This window comes from Leopardus geoffroyi, chromosome D3 (genome assembly GCF_018350155.1).
Source record: "Leopardus geoffroyi isolate Oge1 chromosome D3, O.geoffroyi_Oge1_pat1.0, whole genome shotgun sequence".
Lineage (NCBI taxonomy): Eukaryota > Metazoa > Chordata > Mammalia > Carnivora > Felidae > Leopardus > Leopardus geoffroyi.
The window spans coordinates 19,346,640-19,359,703 of NC_059339.1; the positions used below are offsets into that span (position 1 = coordinate 19,346,640).

The 13,064-nt window shown below is 54.4% G+C and overlaps 1 protein-coding gene across 1 annotated transcript; it reads left to right on the forward strand.

Moving 5' to 3' along the window:
• LRRC75B (leucine rich repeat containing 75B) lies at positions 1-6,783 on the forward strand. Its single transcript, XM_045457166.1, has 4 exons — positions 1-209; positions 2,815-2,943; positions 4,389-4,504; positions 6,015-6,783. The coding sequence occupies exons 1-4, from the start codon at positions 33-35 to the stop codon at positions 6,538-6,540; spliced, it is 948 nt and encodes a 315-aa protein (XP_045313122.1). The 5' UTR covers positions 1-32; the 3' UTR covers positions 6,541-6,783.
• Positions 6,784-13,064: the final 6,281 nt, after the last annotated feature.

The following is a 13,064-nucleotide window of genomic DNA, read 5'->3' on the forward strand; positions in this document are numbered from 1 at the left end:
GCCTCCCGCTCCGCGCCGGCAGCGAGGCGGCCATGGGGGCGCGGCTGGGCCGGCGGACCGGACCCGAGGCGGCCTCGGAAGCCGGGGCGGCGGCGGGGTGCGGGCCCGCGCCCTATGAGCGCCGGGTGCGCTGGCTCCGCGAGATCCAGTCCACGCTCCGCGAGCGGCGGCCCGAGCGCGCGCGGCAGTTGCTGCGCCTCCTGCGCCAGGCGAGAGAAGGAGCGGGTCGGCCCGGGGCTGGAGGCCGGGGAGGGGCCAGAGCTGCAGGCTGCGGGCCTGGAAGGGGCCGGGAGGTGCTGCGGAGTTGGCCCCGGGCACGTGAGGCAGGGCTGGCCCCGGACGGGCGCTCGGGCCGGGAGGGTTCCGAGGGGAGCATACGACTGGCTGAGGAGGCTGGGAGTCCTGTCTGGGCGAGAGGGCGAGGGAGGGAAAGCAATCGGCTAGAGTGAGGAAGAGTGAGGCTCCGGGGGTGGGGTGGGGTGGGGTGGGGTGGTGTGAGCGTGGAAGAGAGGGCCGCGACGGTGTCCACCTTTCTGGGGTTTGAGAGTTCAGTTGTGTGTGTGTTGAGGGTGCCCCCAAGCCCGGAGCTAAGAACACAGATTCATGCCTTGGCAGGAAAGGAGTGGCAAGGGGATGGTGGGAGGGAGACGACATCTTGTACTGAGGGGCAATGAATGGGAAGAGGGCAGCTCCCGGCTCGTCCATGGTGGGGGCGGGGGCGGGGGCGGGGGGAAGGCACTGCATAGGACCCTGGAGAGAGGACCTGGGAACTGATAGCCCAGCTGGTCAGCCGTGCAACCTCACCATGACACTATGGCAGCCCAGACAGAGCTACAACTCACATCACCCATCCTAACAGGCAGCTCACACTCATTGAGTACATACACCTGGCATCTGTGCATCACAACACCACATCTGGACAGGGTGAGAGCTGGGCGTGGGCACCCCTGGTCCCACACACACCGGGTACCTGAGCCAGCCTGGGGTGCCCTAGGAGAAGTGGGTTCTGGTCCCAGCATCACCACTGGGCAAACCACTTCCCTCTCTGGCCACATCCCCATTTCCCGCAGCAACTGCCACCGCAGCTGCCCTGTACTGCAATCTGAAATTAGCCATGCAGGTGTTTGGCCTGCAGGTGGATGATTAGAGATGGGAAACTGAGGCTTGGAGAACAGTGGTGAGCCTAGAGCCACAGAGCAAATTAGGGGACAGTCAAGACAGAAGCTTCTAGTCTCCCAGCCTCACTCCTGCTGCACTGGGTTTCCTTTCTCTGGGCCCAGTGGGCTGGAAAGGTGGGGCTGGCCCTTTAAGAGGAGCTGTCCAGACCAGCAGAAGGCGGGCTGTGGCTGTAGTCTGGGGCCCTGTCTGGGTCAGCCCAGGCTTACCAGCTAGCCCTCTCTTCTAGATCCTTCCTACCTGGCATTTGTGACTTGAATGATGTTTAAAATGCAAACAGCAAAGCAGCACCAAATCAGCTAGACCATCCAGAGGCACAGATCTTTGGGATGGCATCTGGACCCTAAAGCACCAGCAGGACATTTTTTTTTTTTTTTTTTTTTAACTTGGGAAACCAGCTAAATTGCCCCCTTGTGTCTCAGGTCAGGATTCCTGGCCCAGGGGTCTGCCCCATAATCCACAGGGACTCTGCAGTCATGGCATTCCCACGTGGCCTAGAATCCTGTGCACAGGGGGCTTGTGCACAGAACCTGTCCCTCTGGCTTGAGGAGGGCCCAGGAGTCTGAAGGCCCCTCCTGGCTATGCCTGCCCCATCGGCTTGTCAGTATGGATGCTCTGAAAAGATGTTCAGGGACTCACCAGGCCTATGGGAATAACGAGAAGCCCAAGGACTAAAGGCAGGAGTGCATGGGTGGACCAGGGGCCCAATGGTGAGGTCTCTATGAGAGATGGGAAACGTGGAACCTGGACAAGGAGGCTGGTGGGTTGGGGAGGGTGGGAATGCCAGGCTGTGCATGAGTCTCTAATGTCATACAACGTCAAGAGAATTTGGTCTCCACCAAAGGGGTTAAGGGTCAAGCTTAGGTGTGTGTTCATGGATCTGGCTCTGGCAGCTCAAGGGTGGGACTAGACAGGTGTTGGGAGGCCAAGGGGCCCAGGAGGAGGCTGTTAGGGAGAGAGGCCTGCACCTCTTTGAGCAGTGGGGAGGGAGAGCTAGGCAGAGAGGGGTGAGGGAAGAGGGTGGGGTGGTTCTGGGCTCCTGCCCAAGCGCTGGGGAGATGGGGATGGTGACGCCCTTTACTGAGCTGGGTCATATGAGGCAAGGCCAGTTTCAGGGCAGGAGATGAACACACCCAATCTAAGCTGCCTTTGGGACATCTGAGCTGAAAGAGAGGTCTATCCCCACAAAAGGGATCTGGACCTGTCAGCAAACATTTGTTGTGGCCACAACTCAGGAGAGCTTAGAAATAGGTAGAAGAGGCAAAGGGCCCAAAGAGAATGCTGGAGGACAGCAGCATTTGGGGGTCATCAGAGGATCCCCCAAAGAACCCTCCAGACAAGCCCAACCCCAGAGGAGGTAGGTGTCACAGTACCATGTTTCGCCTCCAGGGAACCAGTCTAAGGGTTTTGGAACCTACTTATCACCTCCCTGAAGCCCTGGATGTACTGGCACTCTCCCCATCCAAAGGGTCCATGTGTTCCTGGACAGTTGGGTCATCACTACCTGGGAAGAGACTCCAGCAAGCCTCAGGGAAGGAGACAGACAGAGGGGAATGGATGTGAGAGGCTAGCTTGGATGGGGGCCTGGAAAAGGAGAGCCCAACTTCTGGCTCACTCAATTCTCCTCACCACTCACAGGACCTGGGCCTCGAGGGGACCCTCCTCACCGACATCCTCTATAGGAATGTGGCCTTCCTCAATCTGGTGGACCCTATCTCCCATGACCTGCTCGTGAACCTGGCCCGTGACCTGCAGTGCCCCAAGACGGTGAGGCCAGTAGGCATGGACCTCAGGCTGGGCTGTGTGGCTGACAGGGGCCAGGAATGCCCAGGGCTGGGGGCTAGGAGCCTCTGTCCTCAACTGGCTTGCTTTGAGGCCTTAACCAGGTCAATGTCCCTCTCTGGGACCTGATGGCAGTTTCAGTGTATTAGGCTGGCAAGCACCTGGAACACAGGTGAGCTATGCTTTTCTACACCTGAAAAGCTGTGTGTTGCGTAGGCCTGCTTCCTGAGTGGCAGCACTGTGTGCCAGGACCAGGGACCCAGGCAGGAAGTCTTACGGGGATGCTGTGGGACATAGAATGTTCTGACAAATCCACTGATGGAATCAAACTCCAAGCCTCTGCATTCCTGGGGCCAGAAGAGAGCCACCATAGGCTGGAACCCCTGTCCACATGTCCCCATCCTGTATGGATACACTTGGGGATGAATGCTCACTGCTTCCCATAGCAGTGTGAACCATAAGCAAATCCTTCCTCATGTTGAATTGGCATCTGCCACCAGCAGCCTCCATCATCCCTCCTCCCATGCCACCACATCTGCTCCCAACCCCACTCTACATCCTGCCACAAGCACTGAAGATCCTGCGCTCCTGACACAGCCACCAGCCCCCATCCCTTAGGCCCAGTGAATCCCTGTGCAAAACAAGAGTGCCCACTATGGGCCCTGCCAGCTCTGAACTCCTACATCTATATGCAGGCATCACCAAGGATTCTGAGGCTAGCCTAGGGCTATCATAGTGACTGCCAGGGCTTGCTGCCACTGCGTGTACGCTCTGTTAACAGAGGGACAGGATAAAAAATGTGCTGGGTAGTGGAGCGTGCTCAGTGCCAGCTTTGTGGAAAGCAGAGCATCCCTGTTTTTCCGCCCCAAGCTAGGTCTCTACGAGGGCCCACTCAGGACCAGAAGAGAGCCGGGTGGTGGTGATGTAACACATTGACCCTCCCAGCCCTGGCAGCCAGACCCAGGCCCCACGGGCACGGTCTAGTTTTGGAGAGTGAGAGGAAGAAGAGCATGCTGACCTGGCTTGTTCCTATTCCCTGGGGGTGGCGTCAGTGGAGCAGGGCTCCCTGGAGGGGTCTGGTCCTGCCTCCCCCTGTGGCGAGTCCCCCCGGAGCGCTGAGGGTGGGCAGGGAGCCGGCTGATAGCCCGAGACAGTGGCCTTGGGCCTGAGGACAGGGAACAAGGCCCCATTGTCTAGGCATCCTCCCGCCGGGCACTGCGGGCCTCAGACCAGCCTGTCCAGCTCTCAATGGGCAGCCTCCCCTGGCTCTGTGCCAGGCCACAGCCAGGGTGGGGGGTGGGAGGGGGAGGCTAGTGGGCAGCTCAGTGATCCATGATGAATCATGTGCCAGAGCACACACTTGGATCCCAAAGGCCCAGAGGGGCATGGGAGGGGCTCGGCCTCATCCTGACAACACTGCCTCCTTACAGGACTATGAGCTCTGGAAGTCCTCGGACAAGATCTGCCGACAGCTCATCTACCACCTCACCCCTCACTCCAAGCGGCAGCGAGGATCCAGCCTGCTCCAGAGGAAGACCCAGAGCTGGTAAGGGGAACCCAGCCACAGCCCTGCCTCGTGGCCCCTTAGGGTCCCTTCCTAGGCTGCCATGGAGAAGCAGCTCAGCAAGAGGCTGGTGCCTGAAACCCCACCATGTGACCCCCTCACCCTTGTCTGCATCACAGCTGTGGAATGCCCCCAAGCCAAACTGCACCCTCTGTGTGACCTGCCTCCTGCTTTTCGCTCACCTGTCAATCCCTGGCCTATCACAGTGCCTGGACCATACCCGGACCAAGATAACCCCAGCAGGCGTAGCAGGCGTCAGCTGAATCCTCACACAGGCTGTGAGGGAGGCAGATTCTGGGTCATGATTCCCATTTTATAGGGAAGGAAACTGAGGTTGGGAGAGGCAAAATGGCTTGCCTGAGGCCACACTCTGCCCTCATGTTCCTACAGCTCTTTGAAAAGCCTTTGCCAGGCAGCCTGAAGCCGAGGCCTCCGCAGTGAGCCTAGTAGCCTGCTCTGCCATGGGGTCCCCTTCCCAGTCACTCCATCACCATTTTGTGGCCAGACTCAGCCTAGTTACCTGCTGCAGACATCCAGGTTGAGGGACCTAGAACCACAGCGCTGGTGCTCTCCCCTGCTTGCTCCCTGCCGCACCTCTGCCACCCTTCCCCTCCTTGAGCCTGGTGGTCCATGATGAGCCCAGAGCCCATGAGGTTGTTTTCTGCCGTGGTGGTTAAGGGCCCTGAAGGTGGTCCCACTACCCATCTGCCTAGTGGTCCATGTTCAAATGACAGGAGAGACCTAGAGGGAGGTTTGAGGAGTGGTGGAGGACCCTCCTCAGTCTCTAAATTTCTTTTCTAGCTTAGAACACAGGGAACCCTTCACCGCCCTTCACCTTCCACCTGCCCACCCCCACACCTCCCAACACCTCCCCTCTTTCTACCCTGGGCCTGTCCCCTCTCTAGCCCTCAAGACTGGGGGGACAGCCGGATACCCTATCACCCTCATAGGAATGTCTATCTTTACCCCTCTAAGGATTGACCTTAGAGGAGGCATGGGAAAAAAGGTGAGGGCAGGAGTCAGAGCACCTTAATTTGAAGACCCAGTACCCTCTTAGTGGTGTGCGAGCATAAAAGAGTCCTATCACCTCTATGAGCATCATTTGCTCCTCTGCAGAATGGGATCATCATTCTTACTCAATTAGGTTGGCATAAAAATAAGTGAGACAATAGGTACAACAGGTGTGATGCAGGCACACAGGAGGTTTTTATAATAATAATAGCTCATGGAACCTTAACATGTATATTTATTCCTCACAACAGCCAGGCCCTCTTGTCACCAAAGGAGAAACTGAGGCTCAGAGAGATTCCAAGAATTGCCCATGGCCACCCACGTAGAAAGTAGCAGTTTGATCCCAGCTTGGCCTGATTGTAGGGCCCAGGCCCTGCCACCACTGAGGGCTGCCCCAATGGGTCGTTGTCTACAGCCAGTAGGGACCTGCCTTGGCCATGGACCCTTGCTCAGTCCATCTTTGCCTGCAACCTTTCCACAGCCTCAAGAGCAGCCTCCAGGTGACTCAGCTGGCTGGGGAGACCGTGAACCTGTCGGGGATTCCACTGTCGGCGCGGGATGTGCAGCACATTGTGCGCTACCTGGGAAACCAGGGAGCCGGGCTCACGGTGCTGGACCTGAGCTTCACGGGGCTCAGCGATGAGCTTCTGCGCCTGCTGCTACCCAGCCTCTGGACGCTGCCCCGCCTCACCCAGCTCCTGCTCAACGGCAACAGGCTGACGAGGGCCACTGCCCGTGAGCTCACTGAGGCCGTCAAGGACTCCACCAAGTTCCCCGCGCTGGCCTGGGTAGACCTGGGCAACAATGTGGACGTGGCCTCCTTGCCCCAGCCCCTGCTGGTCGGCCTACGCCGGCGGCTGAGCCAGCGCACCTCACTCCCCACCATCTATGAGGGCCTGGACCTCGAGCCTGAGGGTAGTGAGGCCAGGGCCACCTCTGCTGCCTCCACCTGGGGCTCTGCAGCTGCCAAGCCAGGGTCGGAGCCCCAGGCCTGCTGCACGAGGTGACCTGCCACCACCCTGGCTGCTGCTACCTGACTGCCAGTGGCACATGGGATGGGGGATGATGGAGGCCTTCTAGGTCCCCAGAAATCCAGTGTAAATACTCAGCCTGGGATTAAGGGGATGGAAGGAGAATGGGTTCACTAGAGGCTAGATGGTCAGCCCAGGATGGAGTCTCAGACTTCCCTCAGCAGGAGGGCCCAGAACCTGCTGTGCCGATCCCACAGTAAACAGAGATGCCCCCCTCTGCCTCAGCCTTTCTGCACCATGGACCTCAGGGCCACTGAGCGCCAGCTTGCTTCTGGGGTGGGGAAAGGGGTGGCCAAAGACTCAGGGACACTGCACACCTGAAAGGGAGGGACCAAGCTCTCACTGACTTACCCCAGGTATTACTCCCTGAGGACACCAAGGTGTAGGGGTCAGGTCCATCTGTGGGCTGGGGAGTTAGGGGAGGCCTCCAGGGACCTCGCCTTCACATCTGGGTGGGGCTTGGAGAGGAGCAGTTGGGAGGGCACAGAGGGGCAAAGCTCAGAATGGAGCCCCACAGCAATCTTGGGCCTGAGCCCAGGATACTGACCTCCCCACCAGGGAGGGCCCCTTGGGCTGAGGACAAGACTGTGCTGACAGGAGGCAAGGTTCATCTCCCACAGATGGACAAGTGCTGCCCACCACCCCTAGGACCCCCCCCCCCCCAGGCTCCCTGTACTGAGTCAGTGGGGAACTCGATGGGGTTAGGAGATACCTTAGACCAGAGACAAAGGGCTTGTGTGTTCCCTCCAGGCCCTGGAGGCCCGTGTGCACAGTCCTCCCCTCTGGGGGACTCCAAGAAAGCATGCAGGATGTGGGGGTGGGTACATCCAGCAGCAGGGGACTTGGGGTGGAGCATTCCGAGGGCTTCCCAGGGGTAGTCTGCTCCCAGAAAGGGGCTATCTTCCCTCCCCACAAGCACCATCAGGGCAGGCTCTGGATCAGAAGCCCAAAGCCATGGTCAGCCTCACAGCCTTGTGCGGGGAGCTGGAGTACAGCCCAACTAGGGGTTGGACAGGGCAAAGACAAGGAAGGAATTTGAACATGTCTGGGGGGGAAACTGAGGCCCAGAGTGGGGAAGACAGCAGCCTAAGTCTCCCATGCAGAGCCAGGTCAGGTCTGGGGCAGCGGGGATCCTCACAGATGAGGAAAGACCTGGAGGCAGAGAAAAGCCCTCTGGGCCAAAGAGAAGGTAGGACTCTCCCGAGCCCACCAGCTAACCCTCCTCCGCAGTGGGGCCCACGGGGTGCCATGAGTCAGCACGGATTCCAGGCTGGCTAGATATGCAACAGCCCCTTGAGTGAGAAAGGAGATGACCAAGAAGGGCGAGGACAGGGAGATGCTGAGTTCCAGGACCAGGAAGGAGGTGGGGAGGAAAAGGAGCTCCCTCTCTACCGCTGCCGGCCCACCCCAAGGGCAGGCCCCTGCCAGTCTGGCTGCTTTTGGAGAAACCTTTATCCGGAGGTGGTGGGAGGGGTGTGGAGAACACCAGGTTCAGCCCAGCTCTCCTCCTGACTTACTGTTGGGACCTGGCCAGGGCCTCCTCTCTCCCTGCCTTGGGTAAATAGGACTGCCTGTCCATAGTACCTTCCAGCTCTCAACCCTCCAGCCTGGGGTCCTGGCCCTGTCAGTCCTCCTTGTTTTAAAGACACGGGCTTGCCCATTGTGCTCTTACTCTGGAACAGGGGGCTCAGGCTCCCCAGAGCAAGGCAAAGTGGGGTGGGAGATGAAAGGGGCCAGCTTGGAGGATAGGGAAGCCAGCCTTGCACTGGGCAGGCTTGTAAGTCCGTCACAGGCAGGCAGCAGTGTTCTCCTGTGACTCCTTGCTGGAGAAATGCCAAGCTCTCTGGCCCTCCTGCCCCCCTCACTCCCTGCCCACCACTGGCCCAAATCCAGCCCACAAACCTTGAACGTTGCCGCTGGGAGAGACTCCTACCGGGATGGTGTGAGGACCTGAGCCGGGTGTCACTAGGCGAGCTCTGGGAGAATTCAGGCAGCGGCAGCTGGTCTCAATCTCCCCGCCTCTCAGACGGAGGCACGCAATGCAATAGCTGAGCTAGAGCACAAAACAGCTCAAGAGAAGAGGGTTGGCTTTGTTGCCAGGCAGGTGTCCACAACCCCTTCACGTGCCCTCATGTCAGGGCCTCACGGCCACCAGTGAGGCTACTCTACAGGCAGGTACACTCCAAGAGGAGGGGGCTTGTGTCTCAAAGCTTGGTGGGCAGAGAGGACATGCCAGGTGGGCTCCAGCCCGAGTTCCAGACCCAAGAGGAAGCAGGTAGGCCTTGCCCAGCCCCAGTCTTGGAGGCAGACAGACTCAGACTGGTTCTGGCTCTGTCACCCACTGGTGGTATCCTCTCAGGGTCCGTTCCTTCATCTTGGGAACCAGGTATATCAAGTCTCCCCTTGCCCTGTTGGAGAGAGCATGATATAAGGTTTGGAAAGTGCCTGCTACGTGGGGGGCACAGGGCAGGCACTCTTCAGCGTCAGTGGGGCCTCCACCCAGGGCTCTCAGAATGGAAATGGCAGGAGCCCAAACCTTTGGGACTAAAGCCGAAGCCATGCATTTATTTGGAGGGCACTTCTGTAGCCTTTCTGTTGGCAAAGTATTGTTCTGATGGCTTTACGTTTCGTTAATGCTCTTCATACTTATGAGTGAGTAAACTGATACAGGGACAGGTTAAGTGATCTGTCCAAAGTCAAAGAGCTAGAAACCGGAGGAGCCGGGATGTGAGGGGGAGGCCCACATTGTCTGTGATGCTACCCCCTGCCTGATGCTGCCTATCCCACAGCCAGCCTGGGGGCTGAGGATTCACTGGAACTCTTGAGCAAGCCTCTGCCAAAGACACCATTCGATACAGGAGACCATCACAGCGCTCTGATGGCAGACGTCCTGCTGCGGGAGGGACCCTCAGCCACATTGCCCCTAAAGCAGGACCAATCAGGACCTCTCTGGGCCTGTTGCCTCGTATACAAAATTGAGGAGGGGGGAGGGGAACAGTGAGGATCTAGGCTTTGCCCTCTTCCAGGACTGAAAGGGACAAATGGGGAGTGGGTTCAGAAGTACTCATCAGACCAAGTGAAGCCCAGCCTCATACTCAGGGGTGCGGGATCCATGCCCACATCAGACAGTCTGGGACAACTCCAGCTGCCTTCACCTCTCTGGGCATCAGCCTCCTCAAACCTAAACCTGCCTTGCCAGGATGTTAAGAGAATCAAAAGGAAACATGTAGAAAAGATACCTGTGCAGGTCTTGAACTCAAAAACTATGAGATCATGACCTGAGCTGAAATCAAGAGTTGGATGCTTAACTGACTGAGCCACCAGGCACACCTTCAATTTTTTTAAATGTTTATTTTTGAAAGAGACAGAGTGCAAGTGGGGAAGGGCAGAGAGAGAGGGAAACACAGAACCTGAAGCAGGCTCCAAGCTCTGAGCTGTCAGCACAGAGCCCGACATAGGGCTCGAACTCACGGACCACGAGATCAGGACCTGAGCTGAAGTCGGACGTCCAACCGACTGAGCCACCCAGGCGCCCCTTAATTTTTAAAAATTGTATCATTTTTGGAGCACCTGGGTGGCTCAGTCGGTTAAGTGTCTGGCTCTTGATGTCAGCTCGGGTCATGATCTCACGGTCATGAGTTCAAGCCCCATGTTGGGTGTAGAGATTACTAAAAGAATACATAAACTTAAAAAAAAAAAAAACTCTAGAAAATGCAAACTAATGTGAAAGGACAGCAAGCAGGTCAAGGCCCCCCCTGCTTAGGGAAGGGGGTGGACAAGGAGGGGCAGGAGGGATACATTACCAAGGGGCAAGGAAACTTTTGGAAATGACAGATATCTTTTTTTTTTTTTTTAATTTTTTTTTCAACGTTTATTTATTTTTGGGACAGAGAGAGACAGAGCATGAACGAGGGAGGGGCAGAGAGAGAGGGAGACACAGAATCGGAAACAGGCTCCAGGCTCTGAGCCATCAGCCCAGAGCCCGACACGGGGCTCGAACTCACAGACCGCGAGATCGTGACCTGGCTGAAGTTGGACGCTTAACCGACTGCGCCACCCAGGCGCCCCTGGAAATGACAGATATCTTTACTGTCTTGATTGTGGTGGTGGTTTCATGAAGTCAAAATATACTATAGTGTACACTATAAATTGTAACATTTGTTATGTCTATTATATTTCAATGGTACTACAATGAAGAATTATTTTTAAAAATGATACAATTTATTTTTTATTTTTTAATTTTTTTTAAAGTTTATTCATTTTGAGAGAGGGAGAGTGGGGAAGGGGCAGAGAGAGAGGGAAAGAGAGAATCCCAAGCAAGCTTCTCACTGTTAGTGCCTTGCCCGATGCAGGGCTTGAACTCATGACCGTGAGATCAAAAGTCGACTGCTCTTCCAACTGAGCCAGGTACCCCTACAGTTTTAGATATATGGAAGAATATGGGGTGTATTCTTTTTTATACGACTTCTTTCACTCAGCATAATTATTTTGAGACTTCCATGATGTTGCCTACATCAGTAGTTCCTCTTAATTGTTGAGTAGTATTTTACTGGATGCACGTACCACCATTCATTCCCCTGTCGATGGATATTGGGGCTTCCAGTTTTTAGCTCTAACAAATGAAGCTGCTATGAATATTCATGTACAAGGTTTTGCATGAACATATATTTCCTTTTCTCTTGTGTAGTGGTATCTCAGTGTGGTTTTCTTTTCTTGTAATATGATTGCCTGCCTGGTTTTCCTTATTAGGGTAATGTTGGTACCCTGCTCATAGAATGAATTGAGAAACTATTCCCTTCTCTACTTTTTTAGGAAGAGTTTGTGGAGAATTGATATTATTTCTTTCTTACATATTTGGTAGAATTCCTCAGTGAAGGGACATGAGCCTGAGGTTTTTTTTTGTAGAAGGTTTCCAGTTACAATACCAGTTTCCTTAACTGAAATAGGACTATTCAAATTAGTTACATCTTGAGTAAGCATTAGTATGTTGGGTCTTTTAAGGAATTTGTCCATTTCACCCAAGTTGTTAAATTTGTTGGCATAAAACTTTTCATAATATTTCCTTTCAATATCTGTGGAATCTGCAGTAGTCACCTCTCTCATTCCTGAGATTGGTAAATGTTTATTTTTGAGAGACAGAGACAGAGCACAAGCAGGGGAGGGGGGCAGAGAGAGAGGCACAGAATCTGAAGCAGGCTCCAGGCTCTGAGCTGTCAGCACAGAGCCCGATGCAGGACTCGAACTCACGAACCACGAGATCATGACCTGAGCTGAAGTCAGACGCTTAACCGACTGAGCCACCCAGGCGCCCCCATGTCTTTTTGTTGTTATTGTTTTTCTTTCCTAATCAGTCTGGCTACAGGTTTATCAATTTTATTGATCTTGTTAAAGAATCATCTTTTGGTTACATTGATTTTTCTCTATGGTTTTTTTCTGTTTTCTATTTCACTGACATCCATTTTGATCTTTATTTCCTTTCTTATGCTTCCTTTAGATTTTATTGGCTCTTTTCTTTTCTAGATTCTTTTTTTTTTTTAATTTTTTTTTTTTTTCAACGTTTATTTATTTTTGGGACAGAGAGAGACAGAGCATGAATGGGGGAGGGGCAGAGAGAGAAGGAGACACAGAATCGGAAACAGGCTCCAGGCTCTGAGCCATCATGAGCCATCAGCCCAGAGCCCGACGCGGGGCTCGAACTCACGGACCGCGAGATCGTGACCTGGCTGAAGTCGGACGCTTAACCGACTGCGCCACCCGGGCGCCCCTTTTTCTAGATTCTTAAATGAATCTTCTTGTCTGGTATTAATATAGCTAAGATAATTGATCTGAGACCTTTTTAAAAAATGTTTTATTTATTTATTTTTCTGAGAGAGAGAGAGCAAGTGGAGAGGGGCATAGAGAGGGGACAGAAGATCCAAAGCAGGCTCTGCATGACAGCAGCAAGCCCGATGTGGGCTTGAACCCTTGAACCATGAGATCGTGACCCAAACTGAAATCGGACATTCAACCGAGCCACCCAGATGCCCTCTTTTTTTCTACTACAGATGTTTAATGCTATAAATCACACCCCTCCCCCTGCCACCAAGTTCTGTTTTTGTGGCATCCCACAATTTCTGATATGTTCAGTGTTTCCATTTAAAAGTCAGTTCAAAATACTAATTTCTCTTTTGGTTTCTTCTTTGATCCATGGTTGTGTGTTATTTTGTTTTCAAATATTTAGAGATTTTTCCAAGGATCTTTCTGTTAATAATTTCTAATTTAATTTCGTTGTGGTCAAACAATGTAGTTAGCATGGTTTTGAAGACTTTTGAATTCTGGTAAATGTTCTGTGTGCACTTGAGAAGAATGCACATTTGAGAATTCTGCTTTTGTTGGGTGGTTCTGTTAAGTGTTAATCAGTGGGTGATTAACCCAACAGTGGTGTTGGGTGGCTCAGTGGGTTAAGCATCCGACTCTTGATATTGGCTGGGGTCATGGTCTTGCAGTCGTGGGATTGAGCC

Bases quoted from the DNA above. Each gene is read 5' to 3' on its own strand.
- LRRC75B (XM_045457166.1), top strand. From the start codon at position 33: ATGGGGGCGCGGCTGGGCCGGCGGACCGGACCCGAGGCGGCCTCGGAA. The intron at 210-2,814 runs GCGAGAGAAGGA...CACCACTCACAG, and splicing joins TGCTGCGCCTCCTGCGCCAG to GACCTGGGCCTCGAGGGGAC. The intron at 4,505-6,014 runs GTAAGGGGAACC...ACCTTTCCACAG, and splicing joins CAGAGGAAGACCCAGAGCTG to CCTCAAGAGCAGCCTCCAGG.